Source organism: Natator depressus, chromosome 7 (assembly GCF_965152275.1).
Source record: "Natator depressus isolate rNatDep1 chromosome 7, rNatDep2.hap1, whole genome shotgun sequence".
Lineage (NCBI taxonomy): Eukaryota > Metazoa > Chordata > Testudines > Cheloniidae > Natator > Natator depressus.
Window position 1 is genome coordinate 31,893,799 of NC_134240.1, and position 20,777 is coordinate 31,914,575.

Below are 20,777 nucleotides of genomic sequence, written 5' to 3' on the forward strand. Positions count from 1 at the left end.
GCAGACCCCTCCCTCTTTAGCCCCAAAGATGCAACAATTGATTCCAGATGGTACAAGCCACTCAAAGACCACATCAAATAGTAATCTTCAGCTCATCCCTTTATTTCCCCAGATGGTACAGTCTATCAAGGCTCCAAGCTGGAAAAGGGGTTGGTTCAACTTGATCACTCCCTAAGGAGATGGAGCAGAATGGACCATACCATCTAAACAGGGAGGGGGTATACTGACTCTACCATCTGGGGAATGCTGCAGGATAGAGTGCACCATGGGGGGGAGGGGATGTTTTGAATAGACTGACCCATGTTTCCAATGGAAATTGAAAAGGAAGAAGGAAGCAAACTTTTAAAGTGACAGTAGCAGCTGACAGCTGCTGCAGGGAGGGGTCATGGCAAGAAGGAATGTACCCCCAAAAGCTGAACCAAGAGGATTGGGAGGAAGAAGCAGGGGAGATTGATATTAGCCTTGCAGGGCTATAAGGCTGCTCTCTTCCTTGCCTTTCTACACCACCCCCAGCTCCAGGGAGGGGTACCCCCACCCTCACATACCCATGGACCCCAGATCCAGTTCCCCAGCTGCTTCCCTCTCTGTCCCTTAGCAGTGTACAAAAAAAAAAAAAAATCAGGTAGTGGGTGACAACAGGCCCTCCACTCCTGCCTCCCCACTAACAATCCCTTCTGTCCTCTGTCACATCCATGGCTGCTGGTCCTGTACCTGAGGGCACTACATAGACCCCTCTAACATCTCTGCTATTGAGGCATTTGTGTTAGGAGAGATACATTTGCCTGTTGGAGCAGCAATGGAGGGCCGGGAGGAGAAAACAGGATCCCATAGAAGCCTGGATTCCATTGGGGCGTGTGTGTGTGTGTGTGTGTGTGTGGGGTATGACAGGGGAATCTCCCCAAAGTATGTTTGTGCAGGGCAGTCACGATTGTGCACAGATATATAGGAGAGGGGGGGATCTCCCCCACGCTGTTTGTGCAGGAGACTGAGATAGGGGTGGAAACGGGAAGGATTGTGGGGTGCGTGGATATATGGATCAGCATTGTGGGGTGCCTGATGTATTGGAGGGGGGAGATCTCCCCCAAGCTGTTTCTGTAGGGGAGTGAAGTGGGGTGCAATGATGAATAAAGGGAGCTCAGACAGTGTCCCACTAAGCTAATTGCCAAGTTTTGGGGAGCAAGCTCCAGGGCTGAGAGATGGATCTGCCCCAGGGGCAGTAATGAGCCAAGGGGACAAATGGAGGAGGATTAATGTAAGTCTCAGCTGATCTTTTTCAGAGTCCTTCCCATCACAGCAGCTCAGTCTCACCACCTCCAGGCTCATCAGTAGACTCTGCCCATTCGTACTAGCATAACACCCATCCCACAGAGGGGGAGAGGGGCAGGCACTGAACTCCCAGCCTCTCAAAAGGAGCTCTACTCCCTCCCCTCTTACATTAGGAGCCCTAGGTTGGAACAGGAGGGTCTATTGCTTTAAGAAACACAGAGCCCCCCCCATCCAGCCCCTACACCAGAGCCAGCCACAAGCCACTGCAGTGTGGTGGGGGGCTGGGGGTTCAGCTTGCACTGGGAATAGCTAAGCTGGGTCCCCCATCTAACCCCTTGTTATATCCCATATGCCAAACAGAGGTGGCTCCCTGGACCAGAACAACGGAGACAGGCTGATTGCCAAGCAACTCACCTTGTCCCTAGCAGCCATGGGGACCCCTTCACCAGAGGTCCTGTGCCCCTGCAGCCTACTGCATCCCTACCCTGCTCCTACCGCAAGACATAGCCTGGCCCTGCCCCTTTGGCAAGGGGCTGAGGCTGGACCCTGCACCCCCAAGGAATGGGGGGCACTGGGGCTACCCCCAACAACATGCCCCTGTGGCAGCTAGGACCCACAGAGGTCACGTGGGGTGATGTATTAAGTGTACACCATGGAGATGTGATGAGGAGAAGTGCCAGCCCAAGTGGGGTGCAATTGCTGAAGCAGGGGTGCCCCCCTCCAGTCCTGTTTTGGATCCGTGTCCCTAGTAGGATGGGGATGGCAATGGCTGGGGGGCCGTGGGCTCCTGCAGCACGGAGGGGCCAGCTCTGGTTTGGCACAGGCTGGGCAGGGGAGGGGCTGGTGGCCGGCTGGGCATCTCTAACTCTTGTTGCCACCCTGCAAGCCCAGGCTGTGCTGGAGATTGAGTCGGTTCATTTGCGCCTCCTCCAGACCCTGCAGCTTCTTCAGCTGCAGCTCGTCCAGCTGCTTCCAGAGCTCCTGACGCTCTTTCTCCTTCTTCAGCTCCCTGCAGAGACAGGGTGGCAGAGTGAGGGGGGAAGGCGGTACCCAACTTGGCCCCTTGCCGATAACCCAAGGCAGCACCTGGGGTCAAACGCCCTCACAGGGGCTCTGGAGAAGCCCTTGGGAAACCCAGGCCAAGATGGCCTCAGAGCGCCCCAGGGCATTGTGGGGGATGGGGCATGCCCTCAGGAAACCCAGGCCAAGATGAGGGGAACACCACCCGAGGGCATTGTGCAGGGACAACCAGCATAACTCGGCAGCATCCTCTGGCCTTCCACTTCTGCACACTGCTGGGGGCGCTTACTCTAAATTGGCTGGGGGCTCCTCACTCCCCGGCTCCCAGCCCAACCCTGTGCAAGGACTAAGAGACAGGTGTGGCCTATGGAATGCCAGGCAATGGGTCACATGACTGGGCAGCAGTGCCCACCTCTCCCAGAATCCTTGTGGGACTTCTGCATAGAGGGGGCTGGCCCTAAGGACATGGGGGGAGGAGACTGGCCCCCATTCCAACATCTGGATGCCCCACATTCCCTCCAACACCTGGCCCCCACTCACTGCTGCTTCTCCACCTTGTAGGAGGCTGTGAGCTCATCAAAGAGTTTCCCATTCATCTCCATGAAGGTCTTGAGCACGTTGTAGACCAGGGAGACGATTGTCCTGTGGGCATGGGGGAGGGAGGAGAGGTGAGACCCTGACTGGCTCCAGGTGCCAGCCCTATGTTGGATTCCCTGCCCCAGGGAACCCACCAACCTCTTCCCTCAACACATCCTGGCGCTTGCCACAATGCTCACCTCCCACAGCCCTGCAAAGCATCTTGGGGTTTGCCAAGATGCCCACTTCACAGCCCCCTGCCCAGGCTCCTCACCCCAGTTCCCCAATGCCCCCCCAACCACCCTGTGCTCCTTACACAGCAGGGGAGGGGTTGTTGGGAACAGCAAGACCCTAGGAGGAGAGACTCTCCAGAGGGGAGGGATCCCCAGTGCCTGGAGCCCTGCAGGGGCTAAAGAGGGCAGGCAGCTGAGACACGTCCCTCACACACACTCACTGGTTCCAGTGCTCCTTGGAGACCCGGTAGAGGGTGCCAAAGATGGCAGGCAGCACCGTGTGGCAATTGTCCTCAATCAGACTCAGGATATATTCGTTGTTCCAGAAGTACAGAGCCCGCTCTGCCACCTGGGGACAAGGGAGATAGGGTGAGTGCTGGGGGCTGCCCAGCCCTGCACCCTCCCAACCCCACTCACCTCCCCTGCCACCTGGAATGAGTGCTGGGGGCTGCCCTTTTTGGGAGTCTGATCCCCACCAGCAGGGACCTTGACTGCACCCCAAGCCTGAGGAAAGGACCTCTCAGCACCAACAACCCTGACCCCCTCAGCCCCCAAACTGGGGTGGGGGACCCAGGATTCAGGACCAGCCCAGACTCAGGGAGCCCTAGCTTGACTAAGTCTGGACCCCCTTGAAGGGAGGGAGAATGGGACCCCCTCCCCAACCCCTAATTAGGGGCAGTGACCCTTGGTGTCCTAGAGCCCTGATGGGGAAAACCCCAGACCCCAGACTCATGAGGGGTCTAGGCCCCACCCTGAGCTCAGGCCCCGCCCCCCAGCCTGCACACACCTGGAAGTGGGGGCTGGAGATGCAGCGTGCGATTTGTTTGAAGAGCGGTTCCTGCACCTTGACAAACTGCGAGGGCTCAATCACATCCAGGATCTCCTCAATCTCTCCCAGGAACATCACCTGCCGGGTGTGGGGAGAGGCAGATCTCCCCTTGTGAGCTACAGGGCTAGGAGAGGCACCCTCGATAACCCACCCAGGTCACACCCCAGACTGTGTGCTCCCTGATCCCCACAGACCATGTCTCCCCACACCTAACAAGTGTCCCCCCAACAATGGCCACCCCCTGTGCCCGGCCCCAAATCCCCCAATACCCATTCTTTACCCCATCCAGTGCTATCCAGTCTTTCACCCCCCCCCACATCCCTCTAGGCCCCTATGCAGTGCACAGATGCTCCTCACCAATGCCCCTCCTCACAACCCTACCCTCCAGTTCCCCATGTCTGCCTGTTTCCCGCTAGCAGGCCCCTAACCCAGCCCCACCTCTTTCTGAGTGCAGGTCTTCGGCCAGTATTTCAGCAGTCCCCGGATCACCTGTGGGAAGGGGGACATGGTAGGGTTAGAGAGGAGAGCCAGTGGGCCCTGGATCGCATCCCCCACCATGGGGCTGCACTTACATGCTCCGTCAGGGTGGCATCTTTCTCCAGGAATTGCACCACGCAGTACGCCAGCTGCAAGGGGAAGTGGGGTGGCATCAGAGACGGAGCCCCTGCACTGGTCCCCACCCCCTAGATTCCTCCCTAGCCCATTTAGCTCAGATCCCCACCAGCAGGCAGTGGAAGCATCTGAGACAGGGCTCCCCCACCACCTAGATACTGGAACCCAGGGGGTCTGCTCCCCATGCCCATCCCACATGCAGCACCAGACCGAGATCCTTCCCAACCTGCAGATTTCCCCCACCCCCTCCCCCAAGAGGTAAGATTCCCATCAGCAGAGTCCATGACTAAGGCCCTTCCAAATTCACAGCCATCAAAAGCACATCACAGACCATGATATCTGATCTTTTACCCTGTACTATACAGATTTCATGAGGGGGACCAGTGTTTCGCAAATTGGGGGTCCTGACCCAAAAGGGATTTGCAGGGGCAATTGCAATATTATTTAAGGGGGGGGTGTCACGGTATTGCCACCCTCACTTCTCCACTGCCTTCACAGCTGGGTGGCCAGAGAGCAGTGGCTGTTGACCAGGTGCCCAGCTCTGAAGGCAGTGCCCTGCCAGCAGTTGCGCAGAAGTAAGGGTGGCGATACCATGCCAGGCTACCCTTACTTCTGTGCTTCTGCTGGTGGCGGCTCTGCCTTCAGAGCTGGGATCCCGGCCAGCAGCTGCCGCTCTCCAGCTGCCCACTCCGAAGGCAGCGCTGCCGCCAGCAGCAGCACAGAAGTAAGGGTAACAATACCACAACCTCCCCCCCCCCCCCGCAATAATCTTGCAACCCCCCTACCACTCCTTTTTGTGTCAGGACCCCTACAATTACAACACCATTAAATTTCAGATTTAAATAGCTGAAATCATGAAATTTATGATTTTTTTAAATCCTATGACCATGAAATTGACCAAAACGGACCATGAATTTGGTAGGCCCCTATCCATGACTGACACTATCCCAGCTTTATGCCAACAGACATAAGGCAGCCACAAGGGGGCAGTAATGAGGCAACTTCCAATGCCTGGAACTGCAGGGGGGTGGGGGAGGGCAGGGGAAATCAAATCTCAGAGGGGCTAAAGGCAGTGCTGACCTGGACAGAATGGCACAGGGGTCCCCCGCACGGCTGCTGCGCTAGGGCATGACCACTGAGACCACTCTTCAATCTCCCAGATGAGAGCCAGACCCTCTGACAGGGGAGAGGCCCTGTATCCCATTCCCTGCCCCCTTGAACCAGCCCATTCCCTGGGGATCACTTACTCCTTGCACAATTTCAGGAGCAGACTCCTGCAGCTCCCACCCCTGGAGGTGACCCCTTATCTGACCTGGAGGTGAAAGGTCAGACTTCAGGGCCACTCCCAGAAGGGGGGTGGCACTTACCTGGGCATGGAAGATGGAGAGGGATTTGACCGAGTGCAGCGGGATCAGCACCCGCACCAGGAAGTGCTTGTGCTCCGTCTTCAGGGGCAGGGCGAAGCCATTGATGATGCTGCAGGTTAAAGGGAGGAGGGACAGGTGGTGACACAAACACACACAACTGGGGGGACGGAGATCAGGATCCAGTAGCTGATGGGGAGCTGGAGCTGTGCTGGCTCCATCTGGGTGTGGGATGGGATAAACTGTGGGGTGTGGTAGGATGGGGGACAGGGAGCCCTAGACCCCAGCAGCCTCTGGGGGGAGGGTACAAGGTGCTCTGGTGGCTACTCTATGGTTACTGGTGGGGGATGCACCCTGGGGAGGGCTGAATCCTTATGGGGCACCCTCTACTGACTTCCAGAAAACAGATCATGGGCCTGTAAGACTGGGCACCCCCCACCCCTGCATACCTGTCCCCATGTCCAACCATTACCTGCCCAGGATTTCCAGGAGCTCGGCCACACCATTGAAATGCTCCGTCTCGTAGATAAACCTGGGGGGGAGAAAGAGGTAAGAGATGAAAATGCCTCCAATGCCTCTTTACTAACCCCCAACTCCCCGCTGGAGCATGCGCCCCTTGGACCCCCATATGTGGTGGGGGGAGGGAGCCAGCCCTGCCAGCAGCGTGATGGGGAGGAAACAGGTGCTGTGAATTCTGGAGGGAATGGTGGGGGGGTCTAGGGGAGGCTGCTGTGGGCAGGCTAGTGCCCCCCCCATGGCTTCAGTACCAGCTTCAGCCCAGAGCAACTGGAGAACGCTCCCAGGAAGCCTGTGCTTTGCAGGCAGTACACTGCTCCCTGATGGGCACCCTGAGTCACAGCAGCCCTCTACTGGTCACCCCAACCCCATGGTCAAACTTAGGGGGTGATTTCCCCAGCCTCACCACACATACTGGGCATATGGGGCAGAGCCCCATCAGGGCACATCATCCCCCATAGAGCAGGGGGAGACCTGGGTAACTGGTGGAATTCAGGGCCCTGCCCCCTCTGAGACCGGGGGACAAAACTCAGGCACCTGCCAACCACGAGAGGATTGGGGGGGGGCTTTATATGCTTTGGGGACATACTTCCAGGAAGTCCCACCCTCCCGCCCCCGAAAGAGGCGTGATGCCAGGAAATCCCACCACTGGCCACAAATCATCATCCCCAGGAAGTCCCACCCTCCCCAGGAGGGACTTCCTGGAGTGCCATGGCAGCCCATGCTCCTTGGTTAGGTTGGAGTGCCTGGCTTGAGCCTGGCTGGAAGGGGACCTCTGCCCCCTAGCAGGCTCCACGCTGCCTGGGGGGCTCACCGCAGGAAGATGTTGTTGCACTGCTTGCGGATGTAGGCACGCAGTCCCAGGAACTTGCCATAGACCCGGTGCAGGATGGTCTTGAGGTACTCACGCTCCCGCGGGTCCTCACTGTCAAACAGCTCCAGCAGCTGGGGGGGCAGGGGAGAGGGTCCCACAGATGACCTTGCAACCTGCCCCACCCCCGCCAACCTTCATCCCAACATCCAGCCTGAATATCCCCGGGGGGGAGTTAGCTCTTCCCCCCAACCCTGGTATCCCACAGATGACCCATCCTCCCCCATCGCAGACAGTAGGTGCAATGATTAGTTTGTCCCCAGCAGGTTCGGAACCGACCCAGATCTGCTCTAAGCATGTCCACCCACTCCTGCCTGCTTCCCCAGCCTAGGATCGGCTGCAATGGGTGAAGCCCCCTCACTCCACGCACCCACCACAGGGGGTACTGCTCCTAATGAGCCTGTCCAGTTCTGGGGGTGTGTGTCTGCTGCCAGCCAAAGTGCCCCATCATGATGGAGGTTTGGAGCCCAGTCAGGGCAAGAGTCAGCAAACTTGCAGCACCCCAGCTAGGAGCCAGGCTCCCACCACCCAGGCCAAGGGACCCCTTGAATGTAGATCCTTGGAGGGAGGGGACTCAAAGCAGCCATTACCCCCACCCCACTGACTCCTCATGCTGCAACAGACCAACAGCAGCAGCCTCTCATGATCTTCCAGTCCCCCAATATTCCTTGGTCCCCCCAATCCAGCTGCTTTCTCAGGCACCACTCACCATCAGCACAAATTTCTGGTCGACGTAGCGTTTGGCCACAGAGGGCTGGAAGTCAGGGCTTTCCAGGAAGCGGAGGAAGAACTCGTAGACCAGCTGAGCAAGAGAATTCAGAGCACTGCTGGATGCACGGTGGCTCCCCACAACAGACAGTATTTTCATCCTTGCATCTTGCCACCCAACTCTGTGGCATAGCCCTGCTCCATTGCCCATAAGTACGCACCCTCCTTAAGAATGGCAGGGAGTCTAGCCTAGATGCAGAGCTAGAAATTGTGCCCCTCCCCCAATCCCTGCCCTGCAGCCAACTGGATGGGAGTGCTGCCAACTCTGGGTGGGAGCCCCAACTGTGACTATATTCTGCTGCCTCTCTGGGCAGCAAGATCGAATCCTGCAGCCCCCAGTGGCACCGGACCCCTGCCCTCCTGCCACACTCTCCCTGAGGGGTGTCTCACCTGGAGATGGGGCCAGGAGGGCTCCAGGTTCGGCTCGTCCTCTTCAGGGTCAAACTCGGGGTTCTCAGTGGGTGGGAGTGTCCGGAAGATGTTGACTGAGATCTGGAAAGATTAGAAAGGGGGGTCAATAGGGTCTGGGGAACCCCCCACACCACTACCCCTAACCCTCGCACCCCAATCCAGCCTATTCCAGCCCCCATTCTCCACTGGAGTCAGTCCCACCCAGAATGCCACTGACCTGCTCTTTGAGCAATGGAAAAAGGCACCGAACCCAGGAGTCCTGGCTCTTAGCCCCCCACACCCACCCCCCAAACCCACTAGACCCCACTCCCCTCCCAGAGTTGGGGTTAGAACCCAGGAGTCCTGGCTCCCAGGCCCAACTCTAGCCCATCAGACCCCATTTCCTTCCTGGCACCCTGCCCTGCTCCCTCACCATCTTGATGATCTCGGGGTAAACAGGCTCGATGAGGACGCCACGGTTGGTGGCCACGCACTCCACCAGCTCGTTGAGCGCAGCCCGCTTGATCTCCTTGCCCTTGAGGTCGGCCACGCAGTCCAGGAAGTCGAAGAGCACGCAGCACTGCTGGAGCTTCTTGCACAGCAGCTCGTGCAGCTCCGCCACCGCCACATCTGCAGAAAGGGGGCATCAGCACCAAGGACACCCCCGCCACAAAGTGATGCAAACCCACACATGGATTGGAAGCTTAGCCCCGACAACAGCCCCCCTCCATGGGAAAGTGGTACAATCCCACATGGACTTCCACTTAGCCCTGACACTGACCCCCACACCCCCACAAAGTGGCACTATCCCATGAGGGGAGGGGGAGACTGTCCTGACAACATATGCACATACCCCCACAAAGTGATACAATCCCAGATGGACTGGTGGGTTGGCCCCAACACCACACCTCCTCACCAGACAGTGGTACAATCCACTGTGGGCTGGGGGTTCAGAGCAAAGCATGCACCCCTAGTGTAAAGGGGTACAATCCCACATGGACTGCACCCTCCCCAGCATAGAATGGTACATTCCCACATGGCTGGGGTGCAACACTGAGCATGCCATCAGGATGAAGTGGTACGATTCCCATTGGGGAGGGGGGTTCAGCACTCCCACATCTGGGGAAAGGGAAGTCAGCACTGCGCAAACATCAGCCCCCAGCATGAAGTGGTTCAGTCCTAGGTGGATGGGTGAGGGGGCTTAGCCCCAACCCTGGGAGAACAGCCAAAGGGAAGGTAAACCCCAAGCCAATTCACCGTGCTGGGGGTTTGCTGAGAATCACCACAGTCCCTGCTCTAGGGAGCTCTCCCTAGGGGTGTCTCCCTGTCTGCAAATCCCTTTGGCATGAAAAGTCCATTCACATCAAGCTGTTCCCTTCCCATATTACGTTACAGCAGGGACAGTCTTTGCTCTGTGTCTGTACAGCACCCAACGCAATGGGGCCACGGTCCATGACTAGGGTTCCTAGGCACTACCACAATGCAAATAATTAATAATCCAAGCCCTGTTTAACACCAATGAAGAAGTTAAACACTGGGTTTTGTGGTGACTCAGGGTCACAGATTCTAAGGTCAGAAGGGATGAACTTGAGTGCCTTGTATTGAAGGAGGATATTGATATAATAGGCATCACAGAAACTTTGTGAACTGGTGATAATCAACAGGACACGGTAGTAACCGGGACATATAGAGGAATGACAGTAGGTTGTGCTGGTGGGGGAGTGGCACTATATGTGATAGACATAGTACAAACCTTAAATTAATTAAACTGTCCCACAGAATCTCTAGGGACAGAAATCCCATGCTTGAGTAATAAGAGTACAGCAGTAGGAATATACTACCGACCCCCTGACCAGGATGGTGACCATGACTGTGAAATTCTCAGGGAGATTAGAGAGGCAACAAAAATAGAAACCCCAATAATAATGGGGACGTTTTCAACTATCCCCATACTGACTGGGTACATATCCCCTCAGGACAGGACGCAGACACCATTTCTAGACACCATTAATGACCTACTTGGAGGAGCTGTGACACAGGGCACATCTACACAGCAGGTGAGAGGGTGCTTCCCCGCTCAGGCAGACAGAGCTTGAGCTAGCAAGATAGCAGTGCGACCGTGGTGGCAGCCTGGACTAGCCAAGCGAGTACAATACTGCCCAACAACCTGAGCATGTACTAGGGTAGCCAGCCCAAGTCGCTGCAGCCACGCTGCTATTTTTAGGCTCTTGCTCAAGCAGAGCTAGCCCATGTATGTCTACCTGAGCTGGGATTTATACCTGTGAACCAGGAATAATTATGGGTATGATGGTAGCACTGCACAGAGCCCCCAACCCCTCCAAGATCAGGGGCCTGTCATGCTGGGCACTGAACAGACACTTTCAAGAGACAGTCCCTGCCTTGAAGACCTCCGTCGAAAAGATACAGGTGGGAGGGGGAAACTGAGGTACAGAGAGGGGAAGAGACTTGCTTATGGTCAGTGGAAGAGCCAGAAATAGAACCCCGGAGTCCTAGTGCTCTAGCCGTTAGACTCCACTCAACCTGCCCCTACAGCCACTCAGACCTGGTGTGCAGCAGGGAGCCCCAAGACAACCAGGGACCCTGCAACAAAACTTCAGGGCTGTCTCTGGTTTTCTTAAAGAACCCCCATGGATCTCCATTTGAGGCCAGCAGGGAAAGTTGCCCCAATGCACTTCCCTCAACACACAGATTACAGCCCCCCCAGCCACTGGCTCAGAATAGAGTCTCCCTAAAAACAGTGGGGCAGGGAATCTAGCAGAGCCCCAGTAAATTCTGTGAAGAGATGATCTCGGATTCCATACCCTTTGGTCTCCAAACGTCAGAGCCTCTCCCCAGCCCCATATCTAGGTTCCACTCTGAACTCAAGACGCTACTCAGCCCCAACAGCTCTCTGGGGAGATGGCACTGGCATCAGCTTTGATCAGCAAGAACAGGCAGCCCCCACCCCCACCAGCGGCCAGTGGCCTGGCACAGCCCCTGCCTGTGATGCCCTCAGTATTCTAGCAACATGTGGAAGCACAGCTAGAGCACATGAGGCTGGGATAACAGTGGGGAGACCCTGTGGGGTGGGGGGGTCCTGGTTAGGCAGGTGGGATAGTGGGAGGTACTGCTGCAAGACTGGCCTTTTGCCTCCATGGGCCTGGGTGTGAATATAGGCACTGGTCACTCCTGACAAGCGCGGGGCCAGGAGAGGTGCATCTGGGGCAGGAAAGACAAACACGGCGTTTGACACAGTAGAAGGTGCTGCAGGTTGAGACCGAGACGCATCAGCAGCAGAGCCAGGGCTGCCAGTGGGTCAGGACTGAGGAGCAGCAGTGAGTTGACTCAGCAAGCCCACTCCTGGTTCTCTCCTCAGGGAGGCCAGTGGGTAGGAAGCCCCACAGGACCAGTCTCCACAGCAGCAGAGATCACAGCAGCAGAGATCGGAGATGAAGCAGCAGCATCCAGAGCCCTGGGAAGCAGGGGGGAGGGGAGGGAACATAAGGCCAGATGTGGGGGAGGAGGAGGCGGCGACGATGCCCTTATTCCTCCCAGAGCTGTCTCCCAAGGCAGACAATTTCCTGCCTCCAGGTGGAGACAGCAGCTCATGAGGCAGCCCCAGCCAGAGACGCAGCTGGGACCAGGTCCCCTGAAGCCAAGAGAGAATCTGGCTCCCCAAGCCCCATGATCTAGACCCAGCAGAAGCCCCTGCTCCCCCAGACACAAGCAAGGCACTGTCCCTGAAGTCCCCAGCATTCACTTCCCTCCCTGCCTGCCAGGCAGCTCTGGTGCCTCATGTTCCATTCTGGGCAAGGAGAGAAACAGGAGACCCAATAAAACAGGCCTACAGAAATTCACCTGCACCTCCAGGCTGGACACAGATGGAGCACATCTCCCCTACCACCTTCCAATCTCCAAATTCTGCCACCAGTGCCTCCTTGCCCTTCAGCTCTGCCCCCATCCCCGGAAGATACCAGGGGCACAGCTGGCACTGGGGGGCAGGGATTGACAGGGGAGATCTTTAAGTCAGACACTGGGGGATGCGGAACACTGAAGCTGGGGAGTTTCTAAGGGAAGGGAGGCTGAATTCACCACCAGGGCCTCAACCACTGAAGGTGCAGATTGATGGGTGGCACAAACTCCCCTCCCAGCTTGGAATCAGGCTGAGACTTGACAAATTCACTCCAGGAAGAGGCCACCAAGCAACTCGGAGCAAAGATGGTGGCGCCTGGAGGGGAAAGGCCCCATGTCCCATTCCTCGTCCCTGAGCCAGCTAGTCCCCCCACTCTGGGGCCAGACCTGAGCCCGGGCCTCCTAGAGGAGAAGGCCATTCAGTCCCACTCCCTCCTTGGTCTCACTTAAGCCCCCAGTGACAGCTCCATGCAGCTAGCAGCACCAGCCTCCAGGCAGCTCTGAACAGAGAAGCCTACAGGGCTGGGATCGCAGCGTGGGGGTGAAGACGTGATCTGTGGAAGGCCCAAGGGATCCCCTGACATGGGTGGCAGACGTGTGGGAAGCCAAATCCCACACCGTGTTTTTAAACCTCTGGAGCTTAAAGAGCTTCTTGCTATTGCAGAACTGAGCTCACATATGCACGGAACTCCGCTGGGGCCCCTCTATCCCCATCCACAGCTCCCCTGCTACCCTAGCCCGGGGCTTCTTAGCAGACGTGGAACTTGCCAAGCCAATCTGCGGCAAAGCCCTCAGCTCACCATCCAATCTGGTTGGAGGGCAGTCGCCCGCGAGTTATGACACAGTCTGACTTTGGCCACAGCATGGGGGATCCTCTCGCTAGCCCCAGGTGCGAAGGTCGGCTGCACAGTGGTCCCGGCCTGCTTGAAGTCGGCTCAGAAGGGCCCATGAGAATCATGGCAAATCAAACCCAGGTACATGTGTGGCTAGATCAGTTATACCAGACTGGTGTCTCACATTGACTTGCAGCCCCCTTCTATTACAGCCCTGGGCTCTCCCACACATAACCGCCCCCCTTCCCCCCTCCAGCCACTGAGAGCGCCAGTGGGTATCTGGAAAGGTTCCCAGGGAGACACTCAGCATCAATTTGGCTGCTGACTCCAAAAGGCACTTAGAGAAACCAAGCAAACACCCAGCATTGTACTGAGGGGGGAGGGAGGTCTAGCAGGTTTGGGGGTGGGGGTTGGGAGTCAGACTTCTATTCCCAGCTCTGAGAGGGGAGTGGGGTCCAATGGTTACAGCGGGGGGGGGGGGGGTGGGTTGGGAGTCAGGGCTCTAAAGTTCTATCCCCAGCTCAGGGAGTGAAGTCTAGATACTAGGCCAGACTAGATGGGCCCATGGGTCTGATGCAACATGGCAGCTTGAACACAACAAGCACTAGATGACCAGGGAACAGTTGCCCCTATAAGCGGTGACCCCTATGGGACACCTCCCTGCCCATGGGGGCCTGCCCCCCACTAAGGACTTGAATGATGGTGTGACACCCCAAAAGATCCTCCCCCCATCCCCAGATCCAGTACCAGGGCTCCTCTCAAGTCCTAACCCCCCATGGGATGCTAAGGCGATTGGGACTGTCTAGCAGGCCAGGGGCTAGAGACTCCCAAAGAAGTAAGGAAGGGGAAGGTTTGAACTAAGGGCATGGAGGGCTCAAGGAGCTGCCAGTGCTGTTAGGGGAGGCATTAGCAGGGCATCAGCATCACACCCCTGCCATTGCAGACTGGAAACTAACAGGATAGGGCCAGCCCAGCTCTGTGTCCTGAGTGAACTGGCTGTGCAGTGCAGCCACATGTCCTGCTTGGAGCCAGGCTGGGACCTGGCAAATTCATCTCATGCTGTGGGCAACCAAATGGGCATCAGAGGTCAGTGATGTCCTAGTAACTCGGCCTAGATGGGAACTGGTGCCCATATCCCATTCCCCATCCCCTGAGCAGCCAGTCCCCCTCCCTGTGGTTGGTTCTAAGCCAGTCCTCATGGGGCTGCCTCATTTCCCAGGGGCCTGTTGTGCCATGCAGGGTGGCTGAGTCACTGGGCCCAGATGGGCCAAAGGAAGAGGGAGGGGTGTGGTGACTAAGGGGTTCCAGCCACTTCCCTCTTTGCAGGAGCGGGCAGCGAACACACCACAGCAGAGCCAAGCTCAGACCAGCCTGGGGGTAGGGGAGAAGAAGAGAACTGCAACCAGCATTGCCAAGTAAGCCCACCACAACAAGCCAAGAACTACCACACAGCCCAACAACAAAAAACCAGGCCCAGAGCTCCCATGTGACCCACTAACAAAACCAGCGCGACCCTCCAACAAGCCTGGCCTAGCTCCACTAAGGGACCTACATCACAGTTAGCAGTAGCCCCCAGGATTCCCAAGAGACCCTACAACAACAAAGACCAACACTCACAAGCAACCCTACAAAAGCAAAGCCAGGCTTGATTCTCCCAAAAAGACACTGCCATAACAAACCCAGTACAGACAGCACCAGGACTCCTAGAAAACCCTACATTAACGAAGCCCAAGATCAGTTAGCTCCAGAGCACCCAGGTGACCCCTGTGCAGGGTGACACTGGGGATGAGGTGCTGTTTGGAATCACAAAGGGCAGGATAACAATAAGGCACTCAAAGCACAGGGCGTGGGTGACAAGGGAAAATGGGGCTAAGCAGGGCAGACAGGAAATAAGGGTCTCATGCTCACACTGAGCATTCCCTCATCTGCTGTATGGGACAAGCCCTGTGCAAATATCCGTGTGTCATCCCTTGAGCAGATAGGGTAGAAATCCCCACCTCTCAGAGATGGGGAAACTGAGGCACGGGAGGCACTTGACCAGAGCTGAAGAGAATCCAGGAATCCTGACTCCCAACCCCCTGCTCCAACAACTAGACCCCACTCCCCTCCCAGAGCTGGGACAGAACCCAGGAGTCCCACTCCCAGCCCCACCAGCTGTGCGACACTCACCTTTCAGCAAGGGCAGGGGTGTCAGCTCCTGTTGGTTGCTCTGGTACCGGAATTGGGATGAGCTGTGAGAGCGGCGCTGACGGGAGCGGCGCAGGGAGCGCCGGGAGAAACCGTCCACTTTATCAGGCGGGGGGACAGGTGACATCCCTGGGGATGAGGGGCTGGTGGGGGTGCCAGCGAGGGGCAGCTTGGTCTCCATGTTCGCAGGCGGAGGCAGCTATCAGAGCTACTTGGCTCCTCTCCTCCAATAGACAGGGCCACTCTGGCTAAGCCAAGAGGATGCTGGGTAAAGCAGTGCCCGTTAGCACTCTGGAGAGGTGTCCAACATGGCAGGAATATAAGCTACTCGCATCCTCAGCACGCACCCCATGGCAAGCCGGCAGCACATATCCAACACAACTCCCCTTCGCGCCCTGAGGCAGGGTGCAGGTGATCGTCCAGTTTCCGATTCCCAAGAGGATTCCAGGCCTGGAGCCTTACTTTAGGTCTACAGGTACATTCAAAGTTTCAGACCCAACAAGACACCTGCTTTGGCATGAATCACTGCAGGGGGTATTCTCCCCCACACACAAACACCTGCCCCACACTTGGCTACAATGGTAGGGGTGGGGGATCACCTATTTATTCCAGGGGCAGCCCGATGCAGAGGATGAGTTTGGCTGAAATCCAGGCAGTTCCTCAAGCATGGGTTAAGGTAAGTTCCTGGTGCATTTGGAAAGCAAAGTGTTTTTACTCTGAATCCCAAGTTTCTCTTCCCCACGTGTCTCCAAGGGGGAATGAATCAGGCAGCCCAGTTCAGACACCTCTCCCCCCAGTAGTGATCCTGATGAATCAGAAGCCAACGAGGATTTGAAACCAGCTCCCTCCAAACTTTGGTGACTGTAGGATAAATGTTAGGGGGCAATTCTAGCAGCAAAACCCCTATCCCTTTTTGCAAACCCTTAAGTAATAGTGCATTCAATGCCAACCAGACTGTGCTCCCTCTGACTTAAGACTGGACTTTAAAAGACACGTTTGTAAACCATCTCTTCCAAAACTAAAGACACTTCCTTAAGTTCATTTGCTTTCAGCTTCCTCCACCCCCAAGCCAAAGCAATGATGCAACACCAACCCCTGAATTTAGCAGCAATGTAGTAAATTGCACACACCAATCTGACCTGCCACCCCCATCCAAGCAGCAAAAACTTTACAAAGGGGGAAGTTGCTAAATGACACAGACCGCAGTTCCCCACCCTGCTGTCACTATGAGGAAGATAAATGTAAACACTTTTTACAGCACTGTGCCCACAGCTACCCAGCTTGTTTTCCGAACTAAATGGAAGACTTTACCCTTAAAAAAAAATCAGACCCATGCACCAAATAAACAACACACACACACACACTATCTTCCATTCACTGGCAAAGCTTATGGCTTAAGGATGCTGTAAGTAGCTCAATCCCTTCTGCCCTCTACCTAGGCAGCTTCTGTCCCTTTGGAGAGAGCCAAGCCACGATATTTAAGCCAAAATGTAACAGATCTAGGATTTCACACACACACAAAAATGTAACCCTACTATAAAAAATTGGAAGGAGATTCCGGTCTCTCTCTGACGTGGACAGGATCCAAGGGTCAGAAAGGAAGGAGGAAATTTGTGTCCTGGGAGGGGAAAAAGGAGGGTCACCAGTCATATAATCATCTCCAACAGGGTCACCTGCTGTAGGTTTGGGGAGCACAGGGGGGAGATAGCCACTGATGCAGCAGATGGGTCATTCTGCACCAAGTTGCATCCCCCAATCTATGGCCAGATGCACTGAAAGCAAGAGATCTCTGTGCAGGGGGGGAAAGACTGGGGGGTCACTCTCGCACCTGCTCCCCTCCCTGCTGCCTTCCTCAGGTGGCAGGGTCAGGGCTCTGGAGAGACTCTGCACTCATCTTACCATGGCTCCCTCCCCAACACTCTGCCCTGCTGGGAAGCTCGTAAACAGTCAAGCAAACTGAATAAATGACAGCCCCCGTTGCGAAGCCTGCCCTTGTTGCAATGCAGAGACCGAGGCCTCCTCCCTTCTTGTCCCGCTCCCACCCTCCCCAGAGGCAAGTGCAACCGGGGCTTGCAAAAACAATCCGAGGCCCCCTCCTCGCAACGCAGTGGGGAAGCTAAGGTGAGGCGCGCGGCTCGTCTCCTCTTCCTGGGGGCTGCCCCACCGGGGATGCCTGCAGCCTCATGGACCAGCTCCCCCGCCGCTCTGCAGCTCGGCCTGTGCGGATCCAGGGAGCAGCCGATGGCTTGGGGCCGAGGTCAGGGGCTTGGATGCAGCAGCTCCCCAGCTCGGTGCATGGGATCCCGGCCCAGGCAGCGCCAACCCCCTGGTCCCGCAAGGCCCCCCCCCTCCCCAGCCAGCAGCCTCCCCTGCCTCTCTCTGATGCTGCACCGTTCATTAGGCTGACATTAAGTAACCTCTCGGGGCCACGTGACGCCCTTCCGGCCAACCCATTGGTCCCTTAAAAATAGAACCTGCGTCATTGCTGTAGGATGATGTCACCCCCAGCGGCCATTGGCTGGGCTGAGAGCAGGACTCGGCCCAGTTTTAAAGGCACAGGGCGTTCCCGGCTGGGCTGGGAGGTGCTCCGCAGGTAGCGCTCAGTTGCACTAGCGGTTGCTCCTACGGTTCACACCTTTTGCACCTCCAAGAGCTGCTCTCTCCGTTGCTTGCACGAGGAATTGCCCATACTGGTGCACCAGGGTGTTGCTCAAGTGACATGACTGCAGCTGCCACCGGCGCCCATTTGCACAGGAGGCACCAGGAGCTGAGCAGCTGCACTGGGCACTGCTCACGCGTTTGCACTAGGGGTCGCTCAGTTACTCCAGGAGTTGCTTGCCTCGTTGCAGGGGGAATTGTTCACACATGCCGGCAGAGCTCCTCACACAGTTGTAGTGTCACTTGCAGCTCTCACACTATTGCACGGGGACATTCCCAGAACAGAGTGCCTGCAAGGTTTCTGATGGCTTCAAGCCAGGCATGTAAGGAGGTTTCGGCCTTGCAGTCGGAGAGCGCCTGTCTCCAGCGCTGGGAACATTAGCATTAATCATTTGAATCTGACATGTTTACAACCTCATTTCCTCTGTATTACTCCAACGGGGCTTTCAAAACCAATGGCAAGAGAGATTGGACACCAGAGCCAGAGATGGAATAAAGGGGTCTCAGTCCCAGCTGGTGAGGCTGGACAACTGCATCTCATGGGGGGTCCACCCACCAACCCCAAGAAATCCTGCACTACCATCTTTAGAACAAACCAGGAATCATCCAGGGCAAAATTGCATCTCAAATGCAGGAAGGAGCAAGTGGGATTTTTTAGTAGGTTAGAGCAGGAGGACCTAGGGGTTCTAGTCCTGGCACTGGGAGGGGAGAGCGGTCTAGTGGGCTAGAGTAGGGAGTGAGAGTTGATTGTTGTGGGAGTGGAGCAGGGTCTCAAACAGTAGGATCAGAGGCATTCTATATTCCTGGCTTTGCCACTGCCTCAGTTTCTCCCCTCTGTAGAAGGGGGACAATAGCACTTGCAGGAGGCTGGCAAACCTTTACTAATGAATTTTCATTGTGTGCTTTGAGAGCACCTAGCTCTGGCAGAGTGCTTTGTACTGTATTCCTTTGTAGTGGTTATGATACACCATGGGTGTTAGAACAGTTATTAGTGGAACCATGGCTAACGATGCCTCCCTTCCCAATGTTTATTTGCATAAATACTGCAACCCCAGCACTTTTGGGTTCAGACCAAATCCCCTCCAAAATAAAACACCTGATTGTCAGGGGCTGTGTTATTACTGCTTGCAGGAGCATGCCACACTAAATGGTTAAATCAGCATCCTGTCCCTTTGCAGCATGGGAGTTGTAGGCAGAGGGTGCATGACAGGGACTCTAGCCTATCCTGCTGCTTCTCCTTCTTACTCTGTAGCCCAGTCCTAACCTCCTGGATCTGTAATGGCTGCTTCTAGAGATGTAGTGAGTGGGCCAGGCCTGCTCTTAAAGGGGCCTAGAGAGGTTTAGAGATGGGTCCCTCTCTAGCGGGGAATGGAAAATGCAGTTCTGCACAGCTGTTGCCATGCAGGTGGCTGCTGCCTTGCACTGGGAAGGATTGCCCTGTACTGTATTGCACACAAATGGGAGTCATGAGCTGCACCAAACTTGGAGGATGTATTACACTGAATTACATTGCACTGATGTGCAACACACCAAAGAGAACTGCATTAAAGCTGGCGTGACAGCACAGAATTGCGTTGCATTCAGCTGAATTGTCTCAATCTGGAGTGCAGTTAATTTCATTGGAATTCACACAGGGCCAAATTCTCCTCTGTACGATCTCAGTGATGTCGCTGCATCCGTTCCATGGAAGCTTTTTGTGCAATGTACTGGCCTTTAAGGCCAGAGGGGATAGTTTGGGAGGCCATATACCCTGATTCCATGTGTCTGGGGACAGCAGATGAAGGCTGGAAAAATAATGGAAGCGACCATTAGGAAAGAGGAAGTTGGTCCTGGAGAGCAGTTAGTGTCTGGGAGGGTGTGACAGGTTCCCCGGATGCAACCTGGATCTGGGGTACTCGGGCATACTAACCTAGGCTCCCTCTCACACTGTGATGCTGTGACAAGCTAAATCCTCTCCAGGTACTTTACTTACACAGCCATCCACAGGCAGGGACACATCCTGCTGAGTTATATGAATGCTTTTCCTAGCCACTCATCAACTAACAATCGAGAAGCTCCAGTCAATTCCCCCAGCTCCCCAGCCTAGGCACCCAGGGCTGTACTGTCTTGCCCTGGTCAGAAGCCTGACAGTGTAAGTTTATTACACAGTCTGCCCCTCTCTCAATGTGGAGAGGACATGCATCAGCTTTTGTTCACTGAGCAGATTTCCCAAGCACTTCAACCAAAACACACTGTTTAAGGTAAAATATAAACAGATTGATTTACTACAAAAAGATAGATTTTACGTGATTATAAGTAGTAAGCGTACAGATGAAAGTTGGTTACCTAAGAAATAAAAGTAAAATCGCAATCTGAGCTCTATAAACTAGACAGGATTCAAATCTCACCCTGATGATATAGTTCCTTAATACACAAGCTGGGGTTCTCCTTTCCAGCCTGAGACCATCTTCCCAGTTCAGTCTTTGTTCTCTGGACATGTTTCCAGGTGTTGAGTTGTAGGGGAAGTGAGGCCAAGTGATGATGTCACTTCCCCTTTTTTATAGTTTCTTCCAACTTGCTGGAAAGACCCTTTGCTATGAAGTGAGTCAAGTAGTGTCCATTGTCTACATGCTCTCTTTGAGAGATCTCCATTGTATACAGTTCCTGGGATAGTCCTTGGTAGTGTGGATTCCCCTTAATAAGTCGTCAACACTGTCTGGCTTCTCCACTGTTGTACCTGAAAGGCTGGTTGGGGGTGTTTCC

The 20,777-nt window shown here is 55.6% G+C and overlaps 1 protein-coding gene across 2 annotated transcripts; it reads right to left on the minus strand.

Moving 5' to 3' along the window:
* Positions 1-1,036: 1,036 nt before the first annotated feature.
* PPP2R5B (protein phosphatase 2 regulatory subunit B'beta) lies at positions 1,037-17,698 on the minus strand. Of its 2 annotated transcripts, XM_074957969.1 has the most exons (13): positions 15,360-17,697; positions 8,879-9,075; positions 8,446-8,547; positions 7,997-8,089; positions 7,231-7,361; positions 6,373-6,432; positions 5,904-6,012; positions 4,497-4,550; positions 4,363-4,413; positions 3,883-4,002; positions 3,317-3,444; positions 2,827-2,928; positions 1,037-2,275 (listed from the first exon to the last, which is right to left on the minus strand). In XM_074957969.1, the coding sequence occupies exons 1-13, from the start codon at positions 15,556-15,558 to the stop codon at positions 2,128-2,130; spliced, it is 1,494 nt and encodes a 497-aa protein (XP_074814070.1). In that variant the 5' UTR covers positions 15,559-17,697; the 3' UTR covers positions 1,037-2,127. The 2 variants fall into 2 exon arrangements, with proteins under 2 accessions (XP_074814070.1, XP_074814071.1); XM_074957970.1 differs by lacking the exon at positions 4,497-4,550 and having other exon boundaries at positions 15,360-17,698.
* Positions 17,699-20,777: the final 3,079 nt, after the last annotated feature.